The sequence below is a fragment of the Cadophora gregata genome (genome assembly GCF_030347475.1).
Source record: "Cadophora gregata isolate MNR1 chromosome Unknown scaffold_5, whole genome shotgun sequence".
In the NCBI taxonomy this organism is placed as follows: Eukaryota; Fungi; Ascomycota; class Leotiomycetes; order Helotiales; family Ploettnerulaceae; genus Cadophora; species Cadophora gregata.
Window position 1 is genome coordinate 2,371,357 of NW_026695928.1, and position 27,202 is coordinate 2,398,558.

The following is a 27,202-nucleotide window of genomic DNA, read 5'->3' on the forward strand; positions in this document are numbered from 1 at the left end:
CTTCTTCTCCCCAAAACAATTGTCTCAAAATATTATCAGCAAGTCCTTACTGCGAAATACGATCCGCAACAAAATGGCTATACCTTTCTCTGCAATGAGAAACTTCCCGCATTCACCCTCACCATCAATGGGTACCGTGGTCACCTTCCGAGCCACCAATCCAACTACTCCCATATCAGAGAGCGGCGTAGTTTTCGTCTAGTTTTACCAGTTGATTATCTAAATTACTCTCAGATTAATAATACTCACTGTTTTGGAGGCTTACAAGGCGACGAAGGCATTCCGTTTAGCATTTTTGGCGACGTGCTGCTGAAGGCATATTTGGTAGTTTTTGATGCTGGAAACCTTCGTGTTGGATTTGCTAGAAAATGAGAGAATTCCGAAGGATCAAATCTGCGCCTTCACCTCTTCCTTTCAAACCTCGGTAACAAAAGATAAGTATGGACGCGGAGAGGTGGTGACGAAGAGAGCATAGTAAAATTTGTAAAGGAAGAGAAAGGTGAAGGCGATTCAAGATCAATCAAACTATGGTAGTATGCCTTGGAATATTTTTGTTTTCAGTGAAGCCCAAATCAGTCTAATTGGTGTTTTGATTAGGGCTACTAATGATACATGTTACGGTATTGCTTTGATACTTGCTGCTGTCTTTGGAAAAGTTGACCCCTGCCATTCATTCTAGCTATCCTCAACAACAAGAAAATCGCTACCCAAGTTCAACTTTGATATCCTGAATCCGTAACGCCGCCCAATCTTCACCTCTTGAAGTCAACATAGCATGCGACGTCCTTGTACATGATATGTGTTTGTGTCCTGTTCAAAGGTGTCTTGTCACGATGAGCCAGGACATCAACACAGTGATAAACATGCTCTTCATCAAGATGTCTTTCATGAACGCCCAAGTTCGGATTTGTCAAAACCCTTCCCATTCCTTTAAGCGTATATTCGCAATGCGCAATGTGCATATCCCAAGTTGTCCAGACATCTGCAAGCTGTCCTTCGTTGACTACCTCTTGAGGAATCCTTTCCGTAGACTCTTCGGTGGTAAACCAGCCATAATCGTGTAGACCAGGGCCGACATACTCGGAGTTCAACTCTTTGTCAAAGCATGGATTTGGTATCCAACCAGGAACTAGGAGGTCAAATGTGCACCCTCGTGCCTTCAATGTAGTTGAGTCTCCTTCACAGTGCAAAACTCTACCGTACTCCCCATGGTGCAACTTGAGACCGTCAACGGCGGCATCTTCGGAGCCGGACGTCCCGTGAGAAACGAGAGCGGCGCTAAGCATGGAGGCACTCTGATATGTGCTCCAAGCTACTGAGAACATAGCTGCCATCAAGAGAGGCGCTAGGATTGAGAAGGTGGCAAGCTGGCCTTTGTGTGCTCGCGATCGAGGTGCCAATAAATGATGCTTAGATAACATGTACGGATCCCTCTCATGTGCGTCTGCAAGTGATTCGTCCGAAAAAGAGGCAGAGTATTCGGCCTCTCCTTGTTCTTTAGACTTGAAGGGAAACATTGACTGCAAATAAGTCAGAATACTCATGAAAATCTCCATCTGCACCATCTCTTACTGATTTTCGTGTCCTGACGTTGCTATTCGAGATATCTTTGAGAAGTGGGCATGTCTGACAGTGGAAGATTGATTATAGTCGGGCCTGACGAAACTACGTGTAGCTTAAGACTCGGACTCAATAGAGTTCCTATTCCATTTGCTGTATCCGGTCTTGGATCGCTAATTTTTGCCGCGATCCGAGAACCCCTTTTTCCGCTCGGTTATTGCTGCTTCGAAAAGTTAAACAAGAATCTCGGCTAACTTACCTGTTTCGGCTATTTTGACTTTTTGCATCCTTCCTTATTCTGCTTCCAACCGGACTTCGGGCACTGAAACACACATTTTAGTCTCTGGGAAACTTTAAAGGCTATCTTGAGAAAATGCGTTATGGTTCCCTGCCGAAAGACAAGGAACCGGTGACGCCCCGGAAAAGTATCTGGTACACCTTCTTTCTGGGTTAATTGTGTTGAGTCCTTCTCGATCACCAGATATTGTTTCATTGCGGCAGAATTCAAGTCACAACTAGCAACTATGTTTCCAAAATTTCATAGGGACTCCGATGTGTGCTCTGCTTCTCTCGAAGAATCGAAGCCAATGCTTGACGAAGAATCTGTGATCAGCTCCAGAACGGCCCCCAAACGTCTGTGGATTTACTCTTCCATAATAGCGCTGGTCCTTCTATCTATGTCTCTGAGCATCATCGTTATCTTCCAATCTCGCCATCCACTACCATCTTGGAGTTCAGCGCCCAAAATTCACAGATCAAATGCACTTTCCTGCGGCGAGACTAGAGAGTCTGCTCTTGAGGCTGGGTGTGTCTTCGACCCCTTAGCTGTTTCTTGGCTGCATCCAGAATGCATAAACGAGAATCTCTCGAACCTCACAGAGAACTACCGGTATTACGAGACTAAACACCTTGACGTTTTGGTTCCGACCACTGAGTTGATAGACCGGCCTATTGGCTCGGTCTTCTGGGTGGATGAAGCTAGTCATCAGTTTCATTGTCTTGCCGCCATTTCAAAGTGGGAAAGGGCTGTCAATGGAGGAGGGTGGGTTGAAGAGGATGTGATTGCACCAGGTCATCTTGATCACTGTCTTAAGAGTTTGATACCAAAGGAGGAGGACAGGAGTATTTCTATTGGGGCGATGTCTCAGGTTCAATCTTGTTACAAGATTCACTAAGTGCACTTGAATTTTGACAATGTAGAAGATAATTTCAGAGATCTTCATAAAAAGAAAGGTCTGAAGTAATGTCATAGTCCCCCAGACGGACAAGAAAAAATAATTGGAAGAATCTACATTCATCTACTTTACAGCATGAATCTTATGACATCGAATTCCCGATATAAATGATGCTCATGGTGGTATTTCATAATCAACTAGGTACTGCCTCGAAATCATTCTGATAAATTAGTAGCGGAAGAGTCACTGTTTGAAGCCGTTAAGTACTAATGCTTATATGCGTCTGCAAGTACTAGGCAGCTATAGGTAGACAAGCAAGGAGATTTGATAGGCTAATCATCATGTGGTAGAGTCTCGTGATTTACACCAAAAGCGTACCTTGGATGTTAAAAGCAACTCTTACCGGACTCTACAATACATACATATCGTGCGTTTACCCCCGTGCCCTGACAAAACATGCGATATCTTCAAACTCAAGATGTGTGGTAACTCTGTCCAATGGCATCTGCATGTTGTGTCGACCAGCTATGGCGTCTATACAATGCTGCGTATGTTCGAAGTCGAGATACTTCTCGTTAATGCCCAAGCTTTGGTTAACCATAACTCTCCCAAGACCTTTCAGGACATATTCGCAATGTGTGATATGCTCTCCCCAAGTCGTCCATACTCCAGTCAGATGGCCCTTCATAACAACATCTTGGGCAATTCTTTCGGTAGCTGCCTGCGTTGTATAGTAGAAGATGTCAGGGCTGCCTGGGCCAGTGTAATCTGCATACAACTCCGCGTCGAAGCACGGGTCAGGAATCCAGCCAGACAATACTATATCGAGCGTGCAACCATTTCCATGGGTGAATGGGCTCTCTCCGCAGTGAAGTATCGTCTCGTTGCTTGGTGGATGCAATTTATCCTGGGATGCGAGCTTGGCAACTACACTTGCGCGAGTGCGAACGTCCATCCAGGTCATCGAGAGGGTCGCTGCAATACACAATGTTGCCAGGACTGATAAAAATGACCATTCGATGCTTCGTGGCTCATGGTCTCTGCGAAGATAGGTGGACAGGTGCGAGTGACGAGCTATCTCTGGACCCCGACAAGAACATCTCGTCTACTGCATTACACTGTGGTTAGTCTTTCCTGAAAGGAGTAGTTTTGGATATTGTTCCCCTTACTTGATGCAGTTCTTAAATTCATCCACAGAAGAATGAAAATTTTCAGATCGTGAATCAAGTCCTCGAGTTCGACATATGTGACCCTAGAACATTGGTACGAAGGGAAAAGATACACGTTGGGAAAATTCCTGCTTTCCCGCTGAAGGCTGAGAGATAGGCTCCTGAACGCCGCGTTATATTAAGGGCGGTACGTATGGGTGATATCATGCTCCCTTTAACCAATGCGAATGGAAACCGTACGAGTACTTATCGTTATGAGCATTGTACCGGGGATACTTTAATGGGGATCCGACTGGAGCAGCTCAGAAAGGCATGCATAAAAGTAAGCATACAACTTTCTCTGATGTAGATAATCCCTGGGACCTGGAATTCGAACCAGGCCTTCATCGAATCAGATAGCTGAATTTAGAGCTTGCGAGGGTCATTTATAATTTTATTCTCTCCGCGGACAGTCGGAAACAGATTCTTGCAACTACCGACTCCAATGACTCGCGGAAGCACTTCTCCAACTCACAGCTGCACTAATCGCAGCTTCGTCTGTCGATCTTCGGAGGTGATGTAAACTCAGATGAAAAAAGTATACGCAATCCCAGGGGATGTTGCTGTATACCAAGACGGAACATTATGCACCCAGTGGGCCCTCTACTAAATTAACTTGTCCTTCGGCGCGCCCAACCCCATTCTGCCTAACCTACCAGCCTCTATATCCATTCACAGAGCCCAGAGACACGAGCGCCTGTCGCTTGCATTTCGAACTGAATCTGATGTACGCTCGCGATCTCAACTGTCATGGACGGCTTCGTAGATGTCACGAAAAAAAAGTTACAACGACGGCGGGGCGCTTGTGCTGTATGCAAGGCCAAAAAGGTTCGATGTGATGGCGAAAGGCCAACGTGTGCTACATGTGCTGTAAGTCTATGGATAATCTCGATGGCGACACTTTATCTAATATGCATAACTGTGTAACAGAAAGCCAATACAAGATGCACGTATTTAATGCCGCGGAAGAAACACAGCATGAGTGTGACAACCAACTTTTCGGACACCCCTGATGCGATACAAGATACGAGCATCACAACTTCTAGATATCAACCTTCGGATGTTTTTCAGCCCTGTGCTTCAATCGCGCTTACGTCACCAATAACCTCGAATCTATCGGCATCTCTGGGGTCCCCAGATGATTTAGTGACATTTCTAAACTGCCAATCGAATATTTTCACTGGCAATGGCCCCACGGCAGACGATGAATCGCTAGATAAGTTCGATATTTGTTTTGCGGGCCAACGCCAGCAGAATGAATCCCAGGCCTTCCAAGATATGCTGGAAGGACTCTGGGAATTTACAGAGGAGCCCAGTTCTCCACTGTCCACCGATTGGAATCAAGCAAACCGCAGAGAGGGATCGACACACAACCATACGTTCTCAACAATAACGGATTCTGTGGACTTGGAAGCGTTCCATTTCCCAACTCCCTCCTCGAGTAATAGCAGCTTGACAAATAACGATGAACTTTCAGCCGTGACCAATCCTGCAGGCTCAGACGCGGTCTTTTCCGATCCCTTCATTGTTGATGAGTATCACACCAGCATTGACAACTTCCTGGAATTCCAGACATCGCCAAATATCACAGTCGACAAGTCAATGATGGTATCAAAATGTCGTGATGTCCCCGGCTCTCCACTTTCAACAACCTTCAAATGTGGACAAATCCTCTTGAATGCAAACCACCAATACGCACAAGAAATTCAGCGATGCTGTCATCAAATGGAGGATGAAATTAATGCAAGATTTCATTTTCAGAGGATATCTGGAATGCAGAGCACCAATATGAAGTTGGATAAAGACCTGGCGGAGAAGTGCGCAATTTGTAAGTAATATTACTATTCCAAATTTCCAATAGAAGCTTTGTCTGACAAGATCTTAGTATGTTTCAATGATTTAGAAGGGTCAGTGGGGTTTTTAACCAGTTCGAACGATCATTGAGATTAACAGTACGAGTAGCATCGGACAATTTCTCGACCTATCCGAAACACAAAGAATTCTTGACTCGGTCTGGTCCAATTCGGATAACGCACCAGCAAAAGTGATTTTAGTACTTGTTGCGGTAGCACTCGGCGCCTACAACCTGGACCATGAAACATTCCCGGCAATATCTGACCGTATTGGATTCTCAAATGTTATGTTTCGTTGCGCATTGAAGTGCTACGATGACCGCTTTCCACGTAAGGAATTCATTTTTGATTTTCAGGTTCGTGAAACTATCACAATTTCATAGTGCGTGACTAATCTCTCACAAGGCTCTTCTCAGTCTGGTATGTTCTTTATAAATCCCTTAGTTTGGCACTAAAAGCTGACTTGTGTCAAGTTATACCTTGCCAATAAGTGTGGATGTCTTGTGACATCAGATTTGCTCTCGTCTGCAATTGCATGCGCGCAAAAGCTTCAACTCAACAGCGACGAGGGAATTAAGCGTCTGTGCTTATCAAATACGCAAGAAAACAGATTAAAAAGAGCATTTTGGTTTCTGTATGCATTCGAGAAGCCCTATTGCATGCGTTGGGGTATTGCTCCGGTACATAATACCATATCCGAAAACCGAACGAGGGGCTAAACAGAGGTAGAGACTAGATGAGGACTTTATCAACTACGAGGCCACGGATCACTTCATCTGTAAAGCCTGGGTTCCGTTACACAAGAAACAAGACGATCTCCTGCGCATTTCATGCCAGTATGCTAGACTTTGCTCTGGCATCATCAAGAACCTGTACAGCCAAAAATCGTTAGGGAAGCCTGACACGAGCCTGAGAAACATAGCGAACCAACTCTGTCGCCAGGCAGAGATTTGGAAGAATGCTGCTATCACAAGCTGTGGATCCGGACAAAAAAACACAGGTGGAACGACTCCGACCCAGGACACGGCAGCGTCCCTTCAACGTTTTAAAATAATGTACAGGTACCACGAAGCCAATTTTGCTATTCATGGCAGAGGCGCAAATGTCTCTTCATCGGACCCACCACGAATTGCAGACCTACAGGGACAATACGGTTGCAGGAGGTCCGAACATCGCTTACTCGAAGCTGCCCGAGAAGTACTCTCTACCTGTGGGGACACTGTACCCATCGAAGCGGCCCAGTATGATTGGTAAGTCTCGTAGCTCACTCACCAAAAATAACAAAACATGATGGTGGAGGAATTTGATTTAACGTTTCTTTTCATTACAGGTCGATTCTTCATACTTTATCCACAGCAGCTTGCATCCTGGTCCAACTCTCGCTCGTTTCAAATTCTGTTGAGAAAGACATCACATTTCTTGCCATGATAGCAGGATTTTTTGCACGACTCTCATTCACAAATCAAGTTCCGTTTAAAGAGGTGTCAGCGATGTACAATATATGTTGGTTGCACGCTTGTAAGGGAGACAAGAAGCAAGCAACGAGTTCTGACGGGTATGATTGTTAAGGCAATTTTTCAACCTAGTCACCAGATATTCCAGTAACATTAGATTATCCTTGACAAGCCTTCCAGTTTCGGAAGCGAAACAAATAGAAAAAAATCAAGCCACCCACAGTGATGCTCTTACCGGCGGTGATACTGGTGATGAAGACAGTGACAGAGACCGAATCTTCGAGAAACTAGTTGGTGTACACACACTGTAAGGATAGTTGATCAGTTGATTATCGAATCTACCCAGACGTAGTCGTCTGCATGCTAGCCAAGGATTTCGTCGTTCTCCTCCACTTTTATTGTGAGCAAACTTCAAATACTTGCCTCTATTTCGTTAGTGTAACAGACGCAAGTATCTTTGCGATACTTGGTCTCGCCTCATAACAAAACCCGCAGGATGCCAACTGTACTTTGGGAAGCTCTGGGTAACTTTACGTCGTTGGGAGTGTATTTAGACGTGAGTGAATGATGAACCCTAGAAGGATTAAAGATTGAATATGAACATTGTTACAAAATGTCGGATATATGAGGAAGGTACGCAGCAGCGGCTGCCGCAGCACAGCCTGCACAAGAAAATATCCAACGAATACTCTCTCCATCTGGTTGCCCGCCATTGTTTCCTAACGCACCAAATATTCCCCAGCTTACAAATGCAGCCACAAGCTGAGGCGCTGCTATTGCCATGTTATGAAATCCCATAATCGTCCCTGTATTGACAGCCAGGAAATACGCGGGGTCTTCGTCGTAACAGCAATTCCTTCTTGCAATATCTTCGCTAATAATGGCAAAAGGGACCCAGCTCGACACGGCCCAGCTAGATCCCACAAAAGTAACGATAATACTCGCTTCTAATGGATTTTTCATAAACGATAACGAGAACAAACAAACCGTGAGTAGAGCTATCGAGAATGCCCAGACGAAATAAATATTGCACCCTTTCCTAGTCGTCCGTACCATTAACGGTAAAACAATGCTCGTGAAAAGCGAGGAAACTGAAAATCCGAGCATCGAAAGTGAGGCACGTCTTGTCATGTCACCCCAACGAGTTTGTTGTTCTGAATATTTGAATGGCTTGGTTGGAGAGGATTCAGAGACCAGATCTACATTGCACAAAATTAGTGTTGATACGATGTTATATGGGGAGCTGGAGGGGCGTCCAGGAAGAAGTTTTACTTACACATCTCCCCAATATATCTGTAAGGTGCTTTGATAAGTTCATGATTATAAGTGCATATGATGGGTTTGCTTACGTCGTGATATACAGATAAAAAGGAGCCCAGGCGATCCAGACCAGAAATTGTACTTTAAAAACACGTCGAATCCTTGGGGAGAGACTCTTCGCAATTTGAAATGTTGCTTGAAATGGCTCAAAGGGCTATGAGATTTGACAACCGTTATTTCATCGCTGCTGAGGACCTTTTCTTGAACTGACCAACAAGAGGATATTGTTGTAGCAACCAGGGTGCAAGAAGTAATCGCAGCTAATGCTTGAAGCTGTGTTTGGCCGACCCATGGGAGAAAATGTGGAAGATTGACGAAGTTGGTGCTGTAGCCAAATACATTCCCGGCTTGGATTACCCGGCTTGCCCATGCATTGGCTTGCTCTTGTTGATTAGATGGACAGTTCTCTGCTATCAAGGAGCGTAGGCCACCCTGAATAAGCTGAATGGCCACATTCAAGACGCTAAGCCAGAATACTGCGAATGTAGTTGTAGCATAGAAAACCACTTCGGTGTTCTCAAACACTTGGGACGGCAGATATTCCAGCAGGATACGCACAATATCTGCAGACCACGCAAAAAATAACAGAGAAACTATTGCCGAAAAGCTGCCCGCGACAATATAAGGCCTTCGAGGTCCCCAAGAGTGACGACAACGATCGCTCAGAAAGCCACAGTATGGCTGTACGACTGCGCCGGCGAGTGGCCCGGATATCCAGATGAGGGACACTGCAGACTTTGTGAGGCCTAGCGATAGTAGATAAGGCTGTTAGGAGAAGCTGTCAGTTGGGCAAGAAATAAATTGAAAAGCGAGTACTTACAGTACCACAAGAATATTCAGTGGCAAAGATTAGTTGAAGACTGTTTGCAGTGATCAGATTGGACAAAATTTAAGCCGGAGAAGATTTCAAGAAGTTACTCACCCTCCTAGCCCGGTTGTGAGCATGAATATCGAAAACTGGCTCAATGTGGCTTTGTCAACGTCAAGGAACCCATCATCCGCAGAATAGTCGGCGGCATCTTCAGAGTCTCGTGACAGCAATGATTGATCTAGTGGGATATCAACGGATTCGCGATCCATTTTTGATTTCTCAATCGTAGCATGACAATGTACTCATAACTTATTTTTTGGTAACAAAGCTAAGGACACTGATGGGCTGAAGGAGGCTCCTTCTAGCCGAAACAAGAGAAGTTGCATTCGGAAAACATTCTAACTTATTATTGTACCAATAACATGAGCCAGACTGATTGTTCTGTCTTATTTTGTGGATGAGGTGGTCATGTGCCATAGTCTTCGGGTTCAGGGCTGGCTAGCAACTTTATCCGAGCCGGTAATGTAGAACCGAGTAACCACGAGAACTTGTGAGTTCGGCAACATGGTTTCTTGGGCAAAATCAGTTAGAGGGTTGAAGTAAATCTCTAAAGGTAAAAGTAGGTTTGAAAGCAGATGTTAAATCGAAGGTGAAAGTTAGTTCGGGGTAAAGGTTAGTTCAAAGGCAGAGGTCAGTTTCAGGGCAAACGTTATCTTGAGGGCAGAGGTAACTTTGAGGATAAAGGTCAGTTTGAAGGCAAAAGTCGGTTAGAGAGTATTTTACGTCTCTTGGGTAAAAGTAAGTCTGGAAGGTAATGGTTAGTTTAGGGGAAAAGTCGGTCTTAAGGGCAAAAGGAAGGGTTTTAAAGGTAAAGTCTGTCTCAGAAGTAAAGTAAACAACCTTTATATAAAGTTGATCAGATTTGTTTGAGATCTTAGTAAGTTCAGATAGTACAGATATAACTGCAGTGTCGAGTAGGTTTACACGACGCATGTGCACTCGCCGGTCACAGTTGGTAACAATATTTCTGCCCAGTCACAACATGGTGGAATGGTCTACCCCCGATATCAAATGGCACGACATGAGCCGGTAGACAAGAGGAGTTACAGCTACCTTTCTGCCTTATCATCCCCGATATATACCTGACTCGCGCGCGTACGACAGAAAGTATAGAATCTACCGAAGGTAAAACCAAAGTATCAAAGATAAAGTTCGCGCTCTCGTCTACCGCTGCTTGAAAGAATAGAGTCCCGGAAATCGGTTTTGTGACGAATAAGAGTCAAAGTTCATCTACCTGCCTGCCGGATAGTTAGCCGGACGGGTTGTCGGTACCTATTCGATCTGGTGACCCAGAACTTTACTACGACGCGCACTCCATTCACAGCCGGAGATGAGCCCTCTTTACACGGTCCTGTGAATTATCATTCCATAAGCGGATCTTCACCTCGTGCAGAGGGAACCATGTCATAGATCCATTTACTGCGATAGAATCAGAAGTCAAGTGAGTGAGACTGAACTGCTTACTTGGAAAGAGCGTTTCCTAGTCAGCCGCCCGTGGTTTTCCGTATCTAGATAGAAAATATTTATCTCTGCCAGCTGGTGAGGAATTCTTAGATGTCACCGAAGAAGAGATTGAGAAATTTGATATTCCTCGTTGGCGTCATTGTTGACGATCGAAGCACATGACTCGCCACTCCAAGCCCTTCCTTCACAGAGATCCTATGCGGAACTGCAATATCACATGTCCCATATCTGACCCACAGGCTGAGGCGCGCTCTACTCAAAACGTGACTTGAATGTCGTGTGTGCGATGTAATCTTCATACCTAGCAAGCTTCACAGGCAATCATGCCATTGATATCACCACGCTGAGGTCTGTACCAGATCGTCGTGTTCATGTTTGCGTTTCCTCCACCCACGCTGTGGCAGTTCGATACTCCCAACCCTACAACATGCAAAATAGCTTCTGGTGCTTGGTGCTCATGAACAAGTCGACGACGTACCGCATTCTGAATCCACTTCACGTATGATCGTGTCAGCAGTGTGAGCAGATGGTGAACGCTTTGGCGTGGACTCGGTGGAATCAGAGTACTGGGGATTTGGTAGGCTCTGGTTCGGGACTTTCGCGGAGGAAGGAACGTGAGCTGTAAGGACAACCTCTGACCAGATCCGAGATTGCAGTTGTATTTTCTTTTGACTGATTTAGCTCTTGTTCGGTGCTTTGCGGAAGAGTTGGATTGCTCTATGTGCTTCTAGAGTAGTGTGGTGCTTGAGGACGGCGGTTCGGATCGACAATATGTGACGTATTTGGAGGATGGATGTCAGGCGAAACCGTTTTTCTCAGCGGACTCTGAGGATGTCCGCCGCTCACAGCTGGATTCTGTTGCTGTGTATATGGCTGAAGCGGGACATTACCCAGCCTCTGAGAAGAAGGAGCTGTAGGCTGTCCAATCGCTACTTTGGCTGCGTCCCAGTCTGAAGCATCCCCAAGTCTTTTGTAACATCCTCGATAGCATCTGAGGGTATGGCATCGACGACAGTAGGTTGCCTATAAAGATCTACAATGGAGAGGCTATCTCCACCAGAAGCTGTTAAACCTGCACTGAAGAGTCTGCTCAGCCTAGGTGGAAGTGGTGGGTAGCTCTAGGCAGTAATCGAGCAAAATTGGTGCCTCCGCTTCCTCTTCTTGGTGGACGTTGAGGAGGATACTCTCTTCAGTCCATTCCCGGGCGAACACTGTATTGTTGTACCCTGAAAACTTTCACGCAGAGGTTGATAGAGTGAGTCTGGGGATTCCAATTTGAGTCAGGGAAGCCGGCAAGAGTAAGCGAGAAACATGCGAAATGGAGGAGAAAATGAGACGTCTAACTAGCCTGACTATTACCTGTCTTTGAGATTATTGAGCTAGGGGATGGAACAACTTACCTGGGCTCGACTTGCAAGTGGGAATACACGCACCAGCGGAAGTCCATTATTGATCGCTCGAGAGCTAAAAGAAGAGAACTCACCTTTCGACGAAGGCTCCATGTCCAAATGGACAGATACTAAACCTCGATGTTCGAGTTCAAGATAGAAGAATTGTTCAACGACCTTCCATTCATTGCATTTAGTATTCCTTGCTTTCATAAAATACACTACAAGTTTGCAAGCTCATCTCATTTCATCCAGCCCTCATCCCACCCTCATCCCACAGCACCCCCGTATCCAGATATGGCGACATTTAAAAGCCAAAGCCAAAGAAAAGCAAGATGGAAAAAAAAAAGTAAGAATTTGCTGGTGAGGTAGAGTGTGAGCGGGCTAAAAGACAAAACTGCAAAACGCAAGCAAGCAGGCATATGGTACGACGGTACACAGAGATTATGTATTGCGGCTGCATCGGCGAGAGCATTGATTGCAACTGAGAAAATCAGACGTTCAGGCCAAATTCTGAAGGGTATGGAGGAGCTTCGATCAGCTATAAAGCTTGACATGTCTAGGGCATATCCTCGTTTTTCTTGAAGACCCTGTTTGAGTATTAGCTAGGTTTCGGGTGGGGACGTAGGGGGACAAACAAATGACTCTCGTAAAAGTGAAGCATCTATTCTCAGATTAGCGAGGTACAGGTATAGCATTTTTCAAGCGTTCTTTACCTTTTGTGGGCACCGCTTGTAAACTTGAGCCAGAGGATGCTGGGTCTTGTATCCACCCTTCCACGTCAAGTAAACTACAACGCTTCCCTCATTACCTTCACATGCATCGATAGCAACTACAGCCTCCTCCCAGCTTCCAGTTGGTGGTTTGAAATCGGCGGCTGCTACACTGTATGGTGGAGTGGCGGAGGAAGGGTGATCCTTTGATTTGCGGCCCCTCTTGGCTCCGTTCTCAAGAGGCGTGCCTGTGCTTGCTCTTCCGCGTTTCTTGCCCTTCTTTCCTGATGCAGCCTTCTTCTCTTCCCAAGTGGCCAAGATCAAGTCCTTGCCTCCGACCGACTCAAGATATTCGCTCAAAATTAACGCTGCGGTCTCACTAGAGCGCTGGTCAGCCCATTCGCTCTCACTAAATCTAGAAAGTGATATTTTCATACAGATTCTCCTCTGGCTCCCAAGTCCTGTCCGACTTCTTCTCGAAGCCCTCCCATTTCACCTCGTACTTGATCTCTCCAGTCTAGCCCCAGTCAGTGTAAACGCTAGAATCCCCAAAAGTAGACACTCACACCTTCATCAACGATATGATTGGTAATCTTCTCCACAACGTATTCATCCTCGGGCAGTTCCTCATCATCATCCTCATCCTTATTATTGTCCGATTCGACCTCCAATGGCTCGGGTTCTTCAACGGGCGTCTTGGACTTGCTTTTTCTATCCTGCTTGATTTTCTCTTCCTTCGCCTTTGGAGCTGGTGCAGAGGGACCTGGGGCGTCGAAGTTGCTGCTCACATCGGAGGCTTCGTCGTCGGTAATTTCTGCGCGAACCTTAAGTGAGCCAATGCCAAAGGTTGAAGCTTTTCCAACGATGATTATCGTCGTCGCAGAGCCTCTACTACAGAGAGATTGTAGAGATCGAGGAATCCGATTGTGCTACTTACGAGGAGGCATCTTGTTTGAGTTGGAGGTCGGTTGTTAGAGTACTCAGGGAGGTTGGTGTTTGCGCCTCAGAGCTCAGCGCACGTATTGCAGAAGCAGGGAGAAAGCGGAGGGTAGAAAAGTAACTTCGCAAATTTCTTTAATAGTGAACAGATACCATTGACCGATCCCCTTGACGTTGGCATGCGAAGTGGAGAAGAGGAGATATTTCGAGCTGTTATTAGGAACGCGACTGAGGCGCAAATCCAGTCGCGTAGAAGCTTGGACTTCCCATCGAAGCTAGTCTCAAAAAGGCTAGTCTCATACAGATTGGAACCTCAAGAACCTCCTCTTAAATCCTGAGACCTCAAGTACTTTACAATTCTCGAACCTCTGAGAAAGAAATTTCCTAGCGTTTCTCTGGTGATATTGTCTCTTGAACATGTATTTCAAGCACCGCTTTACATAATGCTGAGGCGAAATAGCTGATGCAACCTCTGCGGTCTTCGAAATCTCAATTGATCACCTCTTCTCGTTCAAAGTACTTATCCAGAAACGACATTTGATTTGCTAGGTTGTCGAATCGGGGACTCCACTCCCTCCTGATTCCATACTTGTTCCTCTTTTCTATCTATTACACTCATAAATCATGAAGAGTACCTGGCCTCTATCGATGCTGCCTCCAGGACTTGTCACCATAATCCACTGTGATGACCTTGCGATTCAACACTACCATATTCGCACAGGCAATATTATCTGAGTCCGCTTTGTGATCGGACATAAATTCCTGTCCATTGTTATAAGCAGAATCTCATGTCCTGACCCTAAGGGGTACATCCCAGAAGCCTTTTTGTGCCATCCTTGATAGCAGGATCATACTTCTCATATCTATTTCTTTCCCCTGTGCACGCAACCCAACAAGTAGCAGTCTATCCATCTCCTCGCAGAGTCTAGCAATACTCGGCTCCGTCTATCAATGAAATGAAACAATTAAACCAATCCCTTGTTTCTGTTGTAAGGAAGCATTGAAAGAAAAACCAGAACTCCATCCATCTCTGCTCCTGCAAACAAATAGAAGCTACGAAAGGCAACGAGAAGTCCACGGCATCGGGATAGTCTAAGTCTAGACTCTTACTTCTTCTCTCAATATCATTCCAACCCCACAATCACAATTTCGCACTCTCCTCCCGCGGGCCCTGATACCCACTCTCACACCACTCCTTCTCCATCGCATCCCTCAACGTCCTCTGCTCCTCCCTCCCAAGCTGGGTCTCACTACCCATCCTCCCAAACCTACTCTCCCTCGTCTCCCTCAACCCAGCACCATGCTCATCCCCCTCCACAAACTCATAACTCCTCACTTCCGTATTCGCCCACCCGGTCCCTACAAATTTCCCCGCTCCATCCCAATCGTCTGTGAAATAGTGTAGGTATCCTCCATGCGTGACAACCACAATTTCAACATCTTGATCCGGATTCAGCGCGAGACTTTGGTCTGCCAATGCGCGGAGGAAAAGTCGCGCTGACCGCGCCCGCCGCTCGATGTGATGCGCAGCCGGACTCCACCTGCCGACTTTCGAGTTCCAGTCGTCACTCACATATCTCAGGTCCACTGTCCCAGCGAACTCTCCGTCTGCGAATTCAGCTTCGAGGGCATCGACGCTTGAGCCGGTGTCGCAGGGCAGGTTTGATGTTTCTTGGAGCTCGGAGAGGGCGAGGATGCGGATACCGCGGGTGATGGCGGTTGGGAAGGAGAGGAGAGTTGTGTAGAGTGTGCGGCGGAGGGGCGAGGAAACGAGGTGGGTTATGCGGGAGGGCGAGGGAAAGTTTTGGCTGAGGGTTTGGCATTGTGATTTTCCGTGGGGGGTGAGGAGGGGGTCGGCGATGGTGTGGTTGGCGAGGGAGAGGTTGTGGAAGCCTTGAGCGTCTGGGAGGTGAAAGTTAGGTCATTGGCTTTGGTGGGTTGGAAAGTATGGGGTATTGAAGGGAAGTACTTACGGCGAACGCAGTGGATGGTGACTTTTGCCATGGTGTTTGATTCTGGATTGAATTTATGGTTGCAGATGTTGGATGTATGAGGATTGATCGAAGAGTAAAATTGATAGAAGGTTGAATAGGGGGAAAAAAACGTAGAAGAAGAGAAAACTCGAATAATTGACGTGCAGATAGTGGAGGACTAGCTCGATGGCGGGGTGTAGTGGGGGTTAGGTTTGATAAGAAAACTGGATCCGGATAGCAAATGTGGATCCAGACAGGAATAGAAAGCTGTTGCCCTTGGAGAGAAGTTCTCTTCAAATTGGAGCTTTTTAAATGTATGAGAGTCTGGCAGAAGTAAAAGAATGAGAAACCAACTTCCATCCCACCCCTATGAATGCATCTTACCTTTCATCAAGCGGTACTAGCATGCACTTACTCTCAACACGCAGCATCCGGTACAACTGCCAGCAAGTTGCAGACTGGTATGACAAAGCCGGGACCCACAGATTTTGTATCCTCTCCGCTCCATCCGCGGTATCCTATAATCTGATTGCAGAACGCAGATTTGTTGAAAGGATTTTTTTGCTTGTCGTTTCGACGCGGACCAACCAAACAAACCAATGACGTTGTAGCGCTGCAAGGCGTGCGAGTTTGATTCGGGAGGTTTGCCGAAGCTGCAGACGGGTGGCTTGACTGGTGAGGATGGATGGGTCGGATGCGCGAAGTGCTGTTTTGGGAAGCGTTGTCCTGACCCTGGATAAATAGATGGATGGCTGCTCTGGCTCTGCCTGTTGCTTATCTGAAGGAAAGCTTGTCAGGCTGGCGGGTAGCATATGAGGATGAGTCTTTCGAGGTTGTATTGTCGACCAGATAATTTATGGTATGAACGTTGAATGATGCCTGTGCTGTTGTGGAAAGATAGGCCAATTGCCACCTCAACATTCAACCCCCCTTAGGCCAGCGCGCAGCTCCCAGCTTGCATCTCGCCGTGACATCGCCAGCGCGTTGTACCTCGACAGTGAGCAATACCGCTCATCATGTCTCGCTGTAATTGCGTCTCCTGTTCGGCTTCTGACAGGTGAGGTATGGCGCTGCTTGTGTCGTGCTGCTGACGTGCTGTGTGGGAGGAAACACTGGCGACGTTCGGTTGGTAAAGGAAAGTTTCAGCATTGCTTGGCGAAAACCCCCACATCTTCACAAGCGAGATCCTTCTCCTCCGCTTTCTCCTTTAGCATCCTGTCATATTCCTATCGGTAATGTTGCAATTTACGTATTCAAGTCTTCTTATTTGTTTCTTTTCTTGCTGATTTTGCCTCCAAACCTCGGCTTTTCTTACCTGCGCACCAATGTCTGCACTCTGAGTAACCTTTCATTTTTTTTTTTTTTGATGCGAACCCCGTTTGCAAGTTGCAGTTGTCGGTCTGCTCTAGCTATACAATACATAGAATAGACGTGTATTCATCAATCCGTTCAACGTCCCTGAGCTTGGGCGAAGAAGACAAAGGGGAACGTCTCATGGCATATGCCACTCTCATATCTTTCCTAAAGTGATGCTAGATCGACCTTCTGAGATGATAGCTAGCTAAGCCCTTCTTTTCCTTCTTCTCGAGGTCAAAGTTTCTCCAGTCCATCCCAGTCATGAAGCCAGATTTATCATAATGTTTCTTCCCCCTTGGTATCTAACAGGGAAAATGTGTTAGAGGTTCGAAGCCCAGCCGGTGTCGTTCTGCACCGATGCGGAAATGCGGTATTTGTATCGAGATCCCGCTAAGCGAGTCCGAATCCATACCTAGGCATCTATCATTACAGCAACGTACTCCCAAATGAATCGAAACAAATAAATCGACTTCTGCACACGATCTAATAAGAATGTGGTTTTCCGATTTCCAGATGAGGTTTCAAGCTCCTTGTAAGGTGATGCCCTATCTCCTTTGAGACTGTATGTAAAACCCGAGCTGACCTCGCAGTAGAAAGTCTGTATTAAAATAGGTAAGGTAAGCATGTATGTCAATTATTCAACGCCTCATCGCATCTCATCAAAGAAGCAGGTACATTTACCTATCTACCTGCCTATCACCTACACCTAAAATTCAATCTCATGCTATAAAAACGATTCAAGAACAAATTCAACTTTAATCCTCATCCTCATTCTCATCCTTAAACTATCCACCCACCACCCACCAACCATCAAAAAAACATGTCCAACCCCAACCCCAACCCCAACCCCAACCGCCAAACCCCCCATCATCGAAAACTCCATCGCCACCCTAACCCTCTCTCGTACCCACCTTCTCGGCCTCAAAAATCCCCTACTTACCCCTCGAAGCGCGTTTTACAATCTCGCTGTCCATAGGCGCCGCGCCAGTATTGTGATAATGCCTACCGCAGCGAGGATCTGGGATCAGTTGGGGGTGTATGATGTGATGAATTCGAGGGAGAGGGATGGTAAGGGGATGGTGAGGGGTAGGAGGGGTAGGAGGGGCTGCGTGACGGAGATGAAGAGGACGGGACGTTTATGAGGAGGGAGGATGGGAGGGTGGTGGAGGGAGTGAGTGGATGGGGGCTGTCGGGGGGAGTTGAAGGGAGATGAGATTTCCTTTAGTTTTTGGAGTTGCATATGAGTTGGTTTGGATTGCATTTACTTGACAAGGATTGTCTGGAATGGAAGACTGACTGACTGATTGTGAAAATGCGGCAGGTTGAACTATATCTATGGGATTTGCAAGAGGAAGATCTTCTTGAAATCGATGTACCTATATGATCAGTTGAAAGACCATCTAAAGTCAAGACCGGAAATAAAGTGGTGTCTTCGCAACATGGCGATAGATAGATACATCACGGTAACTTGTCAAGATGTTGCGCGAATATGTTTCAGATTAGTGCCATTGGAGCCGATGACCTTCACAGTTTCACACGGCAGAGATATGGAATTAAAGGAGATTACCAAGAGTAACTTAACTGAGCGGTAGACGTGCACATGGGCTGTAAATGAGGAGAAATCCCTGGGCACTTACTTAAACCTCACCGCGCTAGGACGCTTCCCTTGCCTGCTGGCGATAGATACCTTCATACCACGAACTACATGTTATCTATCACCCATCTTCTCATTTGCAGAAGTGCTCAGCGCGACCTTGGAACCCGCTATGATTCGAGCTTTACTACAAGATACCTGGAACTGGAAGTCTGGATAGAAGTCATCTTACAGTCTTACTTCCCGGATGACACACCATTTTTTCCTTCATGGATCCCACACAATTGATATTTTTTTCTTATAACATCTTATCCTTATCCGACATTGTAGCATAACACCGTACCCCATACCAATATCCCCATTTCGTACAATTCTATCCAATAATTAATCCCCCATCACCCAAAAATATCATTAATCCACTCCCCCACCACCTCCCCCTCGCTTTTCCCCTGCTCGTCTCCATTCCGAATATCTCCCCTCCTCCCTTCTTCCCCGACTCCTCCACTCCCCTCTCCCCGTATCCCCACAACCCTCGCCCTCGCCTGACTAGCAGCCTCAGGATCAAGCTCTTCATCCCAAATCCTCCGATCAGAGAATTCATGGATAAACACGCTGCGACGGAACAGTGTAGCCATATGATTTGCCTGGCCGCCTGGCGTCGTAGTGGTATCCTCACCGTCTGGACCCTCATTTGACCTTCTTTGGGCTTTAAGCTTAGATCTAGACTTAGACTTGGATTTTGTTTTGGGAGAGGTAGAGGATGAAAGGGAGGATGTGGTTGACGAGGAGGAGGGAAGAGGGGTGGCGGTATGTAGGAATAGCGAGAACGGGATTTTCAGTGTTGTGGATGAAGGTGGGAATTTGAGGTGTGCGGGACGGGAAGGAGGTTCGATGAATAGCTGCGAGATGCGCTTGGCTAGATCGGCTTCTGTGGTTTCTGTTTGCTTATGTGTGGGTGAGGTCGGCTCTTCTCCTGGAGTCAAAGGACTTGCTGCCTCTGAATTTGACGAAGTGAGATCCCCTTCCTCGCTAGGCCACTGATCTTCTGTTTCGGATGGAGATAGTGACGGAGAGTTCGCTGTGGACTGGTCGGAAGAATCTTCATCTGTGACCCATTTTTGAGGGACGGCTAACCCTGAGGTTCGGAAGAATAGTGTTGGTGAAGCGAAGGAGTCGAATGCTGCTGCCGGAGAAGGGAAGAGGTGAGTTTTAAGCTTGTGGAGCGTGCTAGCGTCCCATGCGTTCTCTGGAGTCATTGGACTCCTCTGTAGTGGCCCTGCCGTGGAGCCAAGCTCGTTTTCTGAGGACGAGTCTTGGTTTGCGACCGTCGGTGGGGGAGGCGAGGTCGCGATATCCGTCCAGTCGAAAACGGCATTCTTGGTTATCAACCCGATGATCTTTGTGGGCAGTGTGCGAGACGTGAAGTTCTCTGTTAATGCCAACGAGGTGGCTAGGGTGCCGCCGAGGAAGGAACCGTACATTAGGATGGGTCGTTGGACTGGGAGTGGACGAGTCGGTGCATAGAGTGACTGTCTTGCGTTGGGATTGAAGTCTGTGGTTGGAGAGGGTGCTTGAGGAGAGTAACGTGGGAGGAAGGTGGATAGCAAGAATGTATATCCGGCGAGTGTATCGTGGAGGGGTCTTGGGAAGGGATGATATGCGTACGAGGGGTTGTTGGAAAGCGGTTTAGGCGCGGTTGTGTTTGTTGATGGAGTGGGAATGTTCCATCTGTAATTTATGCTTGCGAGTGTTGTTTTCGAGGTGAGAAGGTAAGGTGGAAGAGGCGGATGGGTGGATCTGAGATGAGTTCCTGTTGGTGGCAGGTGAATTATGAGCGGATTGGCGGGGTTACTGAGTGCGGAAGGGTTGTGAACGCTTTGTTGATGTTAGTAGGCGAGGTAAAGGAGTAGCGATGCACGTGAGATGTTTCACGTGGATATATCAACAGAACTGGATCATCCTCCATCACAACCGCTAGCAGAAGTTGAAAAGAACTCACTCGATAGTAACAAATCCCGCCGATCCACACTTCACTTCAAACTTCTGAACTTCAAACCCTTCACGTGATGATGCAGCTGAATCTGATGAGATCTGCCTGGCGCTTCGTCTGCACTTAGCGATCCTTGAAGATGTCCATGGCCATCTCGATGTCGATGTAGAAGTGGAGATGCCTCTCACAGCCCAGAACGACACCAGCTTAGGCGCAGCAAGAAGCTGCATCTAGCGATGCGTTCGCGTCTGGGAAAGGGAGCGTCTCCGCACCTGCACAAGTTGAAAGTCAGACAACCACAAGTAGCTGAAACATACGTCAGTGGGTTGGTATGTTTGGTTGTTTGGCTTGGAGGCTTGGTTTGAAGATGGTGGGATGCAAATCGATGAAGTGCATGTGAGGCTTTCGAGTTTCTCCGTGGTCCGTGGGTACGGCAAGACTGGCGATTTGGTTCGTGCGACGACGTGGCTGACACCGGGAAAACTTGGAGAAGCGTGAAGGATTGAACACGCGGCTTGTTGCCGGGTAGAGTTGATGGCTCGCCTGACTCGTTCTGTTGTCGTATCGTGTGTCCGGTTTTAGACACTGTTCATAGGATGGCTAGCTGCAGTAGTAGTGATAGTTGCGGGATTATCTGTTATGGTTGTTGACCTGAGCGAGCTGCTTGCTGTGGTGGTCAGGGGAAATGCTCGCTTCAGGCTCGAATAATGGGCGCCCGATGCAACCAATGAGAGCGAGGCTGGATGAATACCTTGGCGCTGCTGAGAATGCCAATCAGGAGGCGTTTTCTTGGACCACGTTGGCCCAGGGCTGGAGCAGCAAGTCGGCGAAGATTGTGACACAAAGCGGGAGCAATTTCTACGATGGGGATGCATTGCGTCTGCGGGCATTGCTTGGTGGTTGTGTATTCTGTGTAAGTTTGTGCTCACGGTCTAAGTTTGGGCAGTGTTCAGTTTTCTAGAGGACGAGTATAGTGAGTAGATAGACCATCGCGACTCCTGAGAAGGCTGAAGTCTGGGCCAGATCTTGAAGATAAAAGTGGATGTACGACAGAAATCGTTGATGCACGACGCAGTGCCTCCGTGCTGCATACTGCAGATTGTCGGGACGGTGATCCCGACTCTTCTGGGGTATCAAATCTCTTATGATTTCTGTACCGAACCGAGATAACGTCCCTTGCAGGGAGGCACAATCAATATTTTTGAACGGCCACCTCCAGCCCGGTTGTCGTCGCAGAGAGACACGCAGAACGAGAAGTGAGCTCAGGAGGGCATGCACAGGTCTTCAACACTGTGAACCGACTCCCGTTATTTTGATCGCCTCGTCTTGAGAAGTGTCTTAACGTTGACAGTAAGAAAAACGTCAGAGATCAATTAGTCGTTCTTGGACGGACTTGCGCCATCGTCCATTATTGTGTTGATGGCTGCGTGATCCCCTTGCTGCGTTCAGCTGGTTGGCTTGTTCCAGGCCCTCTTAACATGGCTGGCAGCACTTCAACCCAACAACAACAACATCATCCTCCACCCATCTATTTCATCCTTACCAACGCCGCCTGCCGCTGTTGACACTTTACCCATACCAAAGCAAGTATGGCAAGTATCGAGGGTATGGTATGCCTTGGATCATCTTCCCGCGTGAAGATTGGACCGGTTATTTGACGAGACACACCTTCGGTTGCTGTTCGAAGGGTCCACATGCCATCCGCCGATACTTAGAAATTACCATAACCAGCGGGTCCACCCAAGCCCGATACAGGCAAGACGTGATGTCCAGCCCTTAACCCTGTCTGCCGCTTTGCCAAGTCGGTGCAAAAGTGGGATTTGCGATTGCCAAGATGGAGAATCCCCAAAACCCAAGCGTCAGATCCAACGCGTGTAGCTTACCTCTACGACCATCTGCAAAGTACTGTAAACACAACACAGAAGTACGAGAATACCAAATCATGCCTACATCGGCATGGTATTTGCACATGTCTATTTGGAAAACACGAAATCGCGAAAGATGGGACGAATTGCAGCCGTGTATTACCATATCTGGATAGGTAGCATGCAGAGAGAAACTGTCGGGCGTTGTTCTAGTGCGCACCGCCTGTGCTGCCCAGATGGATGGATTTGGAGTAGTTGCACTGGCTGCCAAACATCGCTAAATCGCCCGGTTCCCCTTCGTGCACTTCGTCCTCTTCGACGATCAGCTGCCATGTTTCAACCCTCCATCGCATTTGTTGAACATGCCATGGAGACAGTTGTTCGAACATCCGCATGTCAAGACACCGCCATCCTCGTCATGCTATCTTTGACTACCCATGGTTGCTCTGAAATCATCAGGCCAAAAGCACTGTCCGTGACTGGCAAACTAACTTTGCATTTCGTATAGTAAATTTACAATTTACCTACCAACATCATATCCTGCTGTATACAGCCTGGAGAATGCTACCCTCATCCTTTTCTGCGAGCCTACACAATGATGCACGTTTCCTTCTATTGGCATCTCGACCACTCACACGCCGTCGTTCCCCGTCGCTTCTGCACCTGCACCTGCACCTGCACCTGCACTGGGCCGGCTCATTCCCAAACGCTTGCTCCACTCGCTCCACTCGCTCCACTCCACTCTACCCCCCAAGCACCAAGGCCAAGGCCAAGGCCAAGCCCCTGCAGGCTAGGCTACTTGTTAGACTGCCCATGCTCAACCCCGAACCCCTCCTCGCCCTCCTCCTTGCGCTGGGCTGCTGGGCCAGAACCCCTGCACCTGCACCCAATTTCGTGATGGACCCTGGCCTTCCTGGGCCTTCCTGGGCCTTCCTCGAAACTACCCGTGGCAGTCGAGCCGTCCAACTCCAACTCCAACTCCAACTAGAACGAGAACTAGGGACTTCCGTCCTTTCTCCTTCATATCGCATACCTACTTTCCTTCTTCACAACTACACTACATAGTCGACGCGTCGACGCCAACGCTCCTTTAACTTTCATGATCTTTCGACGTCGTCGCCAGAGCATCCTGCCTTGAACTGGGACAAGCTCGTCCTTCTGCCGTATGTACTCGATTCTTGCATTCACCTACTTGGGGCTGTGGGTGACGTACCGAACTCCGCGGAACCAACTAACACGAGTGACATTCAGGGCAACGCAAGGCACGCAATCATTTCCAATCTACCGACCAATTCACTTCGAGTAGAAGGCCGGACAATATATTACCGATCGATGGCGTCTACACAACCTTAATATAGAACGACTGTTGCGCCTTCTTTGCATCGCAACCCTCGGCCAGGGGAGAAGGAAGTTCGATTGAGTACTTTTTGGACGAGCTGCTTCAACACCACAAGCCAACATGGCAAAGAAGAGTCGCACGAGGAATTTCTGTGGGGTTTTGCAGAGCGTACTGGCTGCTGCTGCTCTCTATGGTTTTCTGTACTTGAGCATTGCTGTCTACCAAAAACGCTCACTACCTGCGTCGCCAAAAGAGCTCTATGATAACCCGCTCTCAAGTCGACCTGGGTCTTCCTCCGACCACATTGGCTCCCAAGGACCTTCCAGCAAATTGATTGCCTCAAAAGTCAATCCGAAGGCTAATTGGTTCAATCGACCCGAAAGCCTTGTCACTCCGAGAGACAACTACCTGGGGAAGAGACCACATGTCGACACAATTGCCAACCTGACGAAGCTGGTGGAAGAATGTAGAGGGTCATACGAGAACATTGAGAAGATGCCATATGTTTATGATTGTCTGAAGTATCTGGATGAGGGTACAAAAGAGTATTACTACAGACCAGCGAGAGGGGAAGGGGCCAGCGAACAGTCACCAAAGCATGCGGAATATCTCAATGCGGATGGCGTTGACAATTCCTTGAGCGAGTATCCTGCATACAAACCTGCTTCCAAAGAATCAATGGGACGATGCAATGGCCCCATTGTACCCTACCACGTCTACTGGACCGGACCTGCCACATGGAGAGTCGAGCTGTTCATCAAGAGTCATTTTCACACCCAGAACATTCCATGCGTTCGATTGTTTCTCTGGCTCGATGGAGATCGGGACTCGAAAGCTGTCGACAAAATGTTGAACCAGGATCCCCTGTTTCGGAAATTTCTACCTTTCGTGTCAAGAGGCGACATTGTTTTGAAGACATGGAAATTCCCTTCCAGGATCCCTCTACCGAAAGGCGACAACACAGACGGGAAGGGATATTACAAGAGTCCAGGAAAGGCAAATTCGAAGAACGAGACACTGGTGGCGGATGGACTGATTCGTGACGCCAAGGACCAAGAATGGCTTGTCCTGACGGAGAAACAGATGACGTTTCTGCCAGTTGCCGTTTCTGATGCGGTGCGATTTGTTGTTCTGCATCTTTATGGAGGTGCTTATTTCGATATGGATGTCATTATGCTCAGGGATATGCGCCCGTTGTTGATTGGAGAAGAGCATTCTTTCGCCGAGAGATGGGGAGCGCACCCGAGCCCAGGAGACTACAATACTGCGATCATGTCCCTGTCCGCCAATTCGTCGTTGTCCTCTTATTTGCTCCGTGGCGGTGTGCGAATGGGATTGAACTTTCACCCAAGAGTGGTTGGCGTTATGGCTGTCAAGGATCGCCGAAATCGGGAGTTTCACATGCTAGAAACGGCAGCTTTTGATCCCATCTGGACGGAATTCAACTGGGGTAGACTGGGAAAATGTACCGTTCCCTGCATTCATGATTATGCGCAGGTTTTCAAAGGCAAAAATGCTTTCCCATTGAAGGATGAGTGGAAAGCGTACGATGGGCCGCAATTAGAAGCTGCAAGCAAGAGTGGAGGACATTTCTGGGATATGAGAAACGTTGAATTGAGAGCCGTTACGCCACTGAGTACGGAATCGACGACCATCGATCGAGAGGCGTTGAGCAAGACCGAGTACAGGATTGAGGAAGATAAGTATCCACCCACGAACCGAACTTTGGAAAACTTCTTCCGAGGGGCGTGGACATATCATATCCACAACCAGGTAAGCTTTTTCTGTGCCCGGGAGGAAAGAGAGAGCAAGGCTAATAATCACCAGTGGCTCAAGAACCCTGAACCTTCGTCTTGGCTCAATGTCATCCAGCGCGCACACGACGGCTTCTTCTCCCACAATCGCATGAACCCATATGGCGAGAAATGGGATGGGCCGAGTATACCTGAGTATGAAATCAGTTGGGAATATCCGTGAGCGAATTTGGTCAAATTTTGGATATGATATACTATTTGACTCGGAAAATGTCCTTGGGAAAACAATCTGGTCTGCAAACAGGTGGCAGATTCGAACCACTGTCGAATACCACCCAAGATTTCGACCCAGATCCCGAAGTGGAGCCCCAGAACAGTGTAGTGAGGACGACTGACCCTACCGGCCAACGCGGAGCCCAAGCCGAACTCCGGACGGATTTCACCATGGAATCAATGCAAGACATGTACCCGTTTACAACCGGGATGTATATACACGCAACTCGCAGACCTTGCGAGCGTTCTACTTTACAAAGCTAGCATCTAGCATCCGACATACGGCATGGCGTATCTCGGAGTTTCTCTTTTCCCATCTTCTAACTTCGATGGTGGAGGGTGGCATGTGAGCGGCACCTCTATATGTGGCACGGCATTATATTATAGACTTGCTTTACCTTCTTTCTGCATGTGTCTGTGCTTGAGCTTTAGTGGATCTACGCTGCTCTATGCGATGTGCTTGTGGAGATTTATATGATGCGATGACCTAGCTTCAGCCGCTTTGAGTTGAGTGAGAGAGGAGTGCCATGATGTGGCATAGTGTTATCTCGATATGACGAGCGGTATGACGAGTGATGTGGGGGAGGGAATCTCAAAAGCCTTCGATGGAGGTAGACGAAATCATAGAGCTAGCTAGCTATCCATGCTGCATGCTACTATCTTATCTACAGATGGATAGAAGACAAGCCAGCCAGCTAGCCAGCCCACTGCAATCTGGGGTGAGTGGAGCGCACCTTGACGTTGTGTTGTGGGAGAGCAAGGATTATGTGGTTAAACAAGTAGACGCCAGGTTATAGGTAGCTGTTGGCTGTTCGTCAATAGACAATGAATGAATGAATGAGTACTAGGGGACTGGAGAACTAGACACGCACCGTGTGAGACCGTCAGAATTAACTCCTGACAACTATTCCCAATTCCACAATTCCACAATTTCAATTTCAAAATCAAGTCCTGAAAACGAAGGACGTTGGACGTTGATCAACCGAAATGCCATCCTCACATCTCATCTCACATCTCCCTCTCTCCCTCACCCTCACACACCTCTGTGTTCCTCTCCTCTCTCCCACCTCACTCACCTCACTCACCTCCAGACCAAAACATAGGGAGTCGTGA

General features: G+C 47.6%; 8 protein-coding genes across 8 annotated transcripts; 2 read left to right on the forward strand and 6 right to left on the reverse strand.

Moving 5' to 3' along the window:
* Positions 1–583: 583 nt before the first annotated feature.
* Positions 584–1,725, reverse strand: ONS95_011566 (uncharacterized protein). The gene is made up of 2 exons (XM_058505193.1): positions 1,573–1,725; positions 584–1,520 (listed from the first exon to the last, which is right to left on the reverse strand). Exon 2 carries the CDS (start codon positions 1,515–1,517, stop codon positions 753–755), a length of 765 nt encoding a protein of 254 aa, XP_058359750.1. The 5' UTR covers positions 1,518–1,520; positions 1,573–1,725; the 3' UTR covers positions 584–752.
* Positions 1,726–3,168: 1,443 nt separating this feature from the next.
* Positions 3,169–3,699, reverse strand: ONS95_011567 (uncharacterized protein; the record flags this gene model as incomplete). Its single annotated transcript, XM_058505194.1, has 1 exon — positions 3,169–3,699. One exon carries the CDS (start codon positions 3,697–3,699, stop codon positions 3,169–3,171), a length of 531 nt encoding a protein of 176 aa, XP_058359751.1.
* A 945-nt stretch (positions 3,700–4,644) lies between these two features.
* Positions 4,645–7,463, forward strand: ONS95_011568 (uncharacterized protein). Its single transcript, XM_058505195.1, has 8 exons — positions 4,645–4,813; positions 4,874–5,771; positions 5,829–5,850; positions 5,906–6,152; positions 6,202–6,216; positions 6,270–6,476; positions 6,526–7,046; positions 7,127–7,463. The coding sequence occupies exons 1-8, from the start codon at positions 4,694–4,696 to the stop codon at positions 7,362–7,364; spliced, it is 2,268 nt and encodes a 755-aa protein (XP_058359752.1). The 5' UTR covers positions 4,645–4,693; the 3' UTR covers positions 7,365–7,463.
* Positions 7,464–7,908: 445 nt separating this feature from the next.
* Positions 7,909–9,814, reverse strand: ONS95_011569 (uncharacterized protein). Its single transcript, XM_058505196.1, has 5 exons — positions 9,493–9,814; positions 9,391–9,430; positions 8,600–9,335; positions 8,527–8,543; positions 7,909–8,449 (listed from the first exon to the last, which is right to left on the reverse strand). Exons 1-5 carry the CDS (start codon positions 9,648–9,650, stop codon positions 8,378–8,380), a joined length of 1,023 nt encoding a protein of 340 aa, XP_058359753.1. The 5' UTR covers positions 9,651–9,814; the 3' UTR covers positions 7,909–8,377.
* Positions 9,815–12,852: 3,038 nt separating this feature from the next.
* Positions 12,853–13,953, reverse strand: ONS95_011570 (uncharacterized protein; the record flags this gene model as incomplete). The annotated part of the gene is made up of 6 exons (XM_058505197.1): positions 12,853–12,883; positions 12,932–12,957; positions 13,010–13,385; positions 13,444–13,523; positions 13,573–13,820; positions 13,944–13,953. The coding sequence occupies 6 exons, from the start codon at positions 13,951–13,953 to the stop codon at positions 12,853–12,855; spliced, it is 771 nt and encodes a 256-aa protein (XP_058359754.1).
* A 1,133-nt stretch (positions 13,954–15,086) lies between these two features.
* Positions 15,087–15,949, reverse strand: ONS95_011571 (uncharacterized protein; the record flags this gene model as incomplete). Its single annotated transcript, XM_058505198.1, has 2 exons — positions 15,087–15,847; positions 15,919–15,949. The coding sequence occupies 2 exons, from the start codon at positions 15,947–15,949 to the stop codon at positions 15,087–15,089; spliced, it is 792 nt and encodes a 263-aa protein (XP_058359755.1).
* A 2,957-nt stretch (positions 15,950–18,906) lies between these two features.
* On the reverse strand, positions 18,907–22,587 carry ONS95_011572 (uncharacterized protein). Its single transcript, XM_058505199.1, has 2 exons — positions 20,868–22,587; positions 18,907–20,743 (listed from the first exon to the last, which is right to left on the reverse strand). The coding sequence occupies exons 1-2, from the start codon at positions 21,086–21,088 to the stop codon at positions 19,264–19,266; spliced, it is 1,701 nt and encodes a 566-aa protein (XP_058359756.1). The 5' UTR covers positions 21,089–22,587; the 3' UTR covers positions 18,907–19,263.
* Positions 22,588–23,480: 893 nt separating this feature from the next.
* On the forward strand, positions 23,481–27,126 carry ONS95_011573 (uncharacterized protein). The gene is made up of 3 exons (XM_058505200.1): positions 23,481–23,886; positions 23,975–25,835; positions 25,890–27,126. The coding sequence occupies exons 2-3, from the start codon at positions 24,183–24,185 to the stop codon at positions 26,037–26,039; spliced, it is 1,803 nt and encodes a 600-aa protein (XP_058359757.1). The 5' UTR covers positions 23,481–23,886; positions 23,975–24,182; the 3' UTR covers positions 26,040–27,126.
* Positions 27,127–27,202: the final 76 nt, after the last annotated feature.

Excerpts from the sequence above, each read along its gene's own strand:
- ONS95_011572 (XM_058505199.1), bottom strand. The coding sequence starts at position 21,088 with ATGCAGCTTCTTGCTGCGCCTAAGCTGGTGTCGTTCTGGGCTGTGAGA. Across the intron at positions 20,744-20,867 it reads GCGGGATTTGTTACTATCGA|CGTTCACAACCCTTCCGCAC; the intron begins GTGAGTTCTTTT and ends ACATCAACAAAG.
- ONS95_011573 (XM_058505200.1), top strand. The coding sequence starts at position 24,183 with ATGGCAAAGAAGAGTCGCACGAGGAATTTCTGTGGGGTTTTGCAGAGC. Across the intron at positions 25,836-25,889 it reads CATATCATATCCACAACCAG|TGGCTCAAGAACCCTGAACC; the intron begins GTAAGCTTTTTC and ends AATAATCACCAG.
- ONS95_011569 (XM_058505196.1), bottom strand. The coding sequence starts at position 9,650 with ATGGATCGCGAATCCGTTGATATCCCACTAGATCAATCATTGCTGTCA. Across the intron at positions 9,431-9,492 it reads CTCACAACCGGGCTAGGAGG|TCTTCAACTAATCTTTGCCA; the intron begins GTGAGTAACTTC and ends CACTGCAAACAG. Across the intron at positions 9,336-9,390 it reads CTGAATATTCTTGTGGTACT|CCTTATCTACTATCGCTAGG; the intron begins GTAAGTACTCGC and ends TTCTCCTAACAG.
- ONS95_011568 (XM_058505195.1), top strand. The coding sequence starts at position 4,694 with ATGGACGGCTTCGTAGATGTCACGAAAAAAAAGTTACAACGACGGCGG. Across the intron at positions 4,814-4,873 it reads CAACGTGTGCTACATGTGCT|AAAGCCAATACAAGATGCAC; the intron begins GTAAGTCTATGG and ends ACTGTGTAACAG. Across the intron at positions 6,477-6,525 it reads TGCGTTGGGGTATTGCTCCG|AGACTAGATGAGGACTTTAT; the intron begins GTACATAATACC and ends AAACAGAGGTAG.
- ONS95_011566 (XM_058505193.1), bottom strand. The coding sequence starts at position 1,517 with ATGTTTCCCTTCAAGTCTAAAGAACAAGGAGAGGCCGAATACTCTGCC.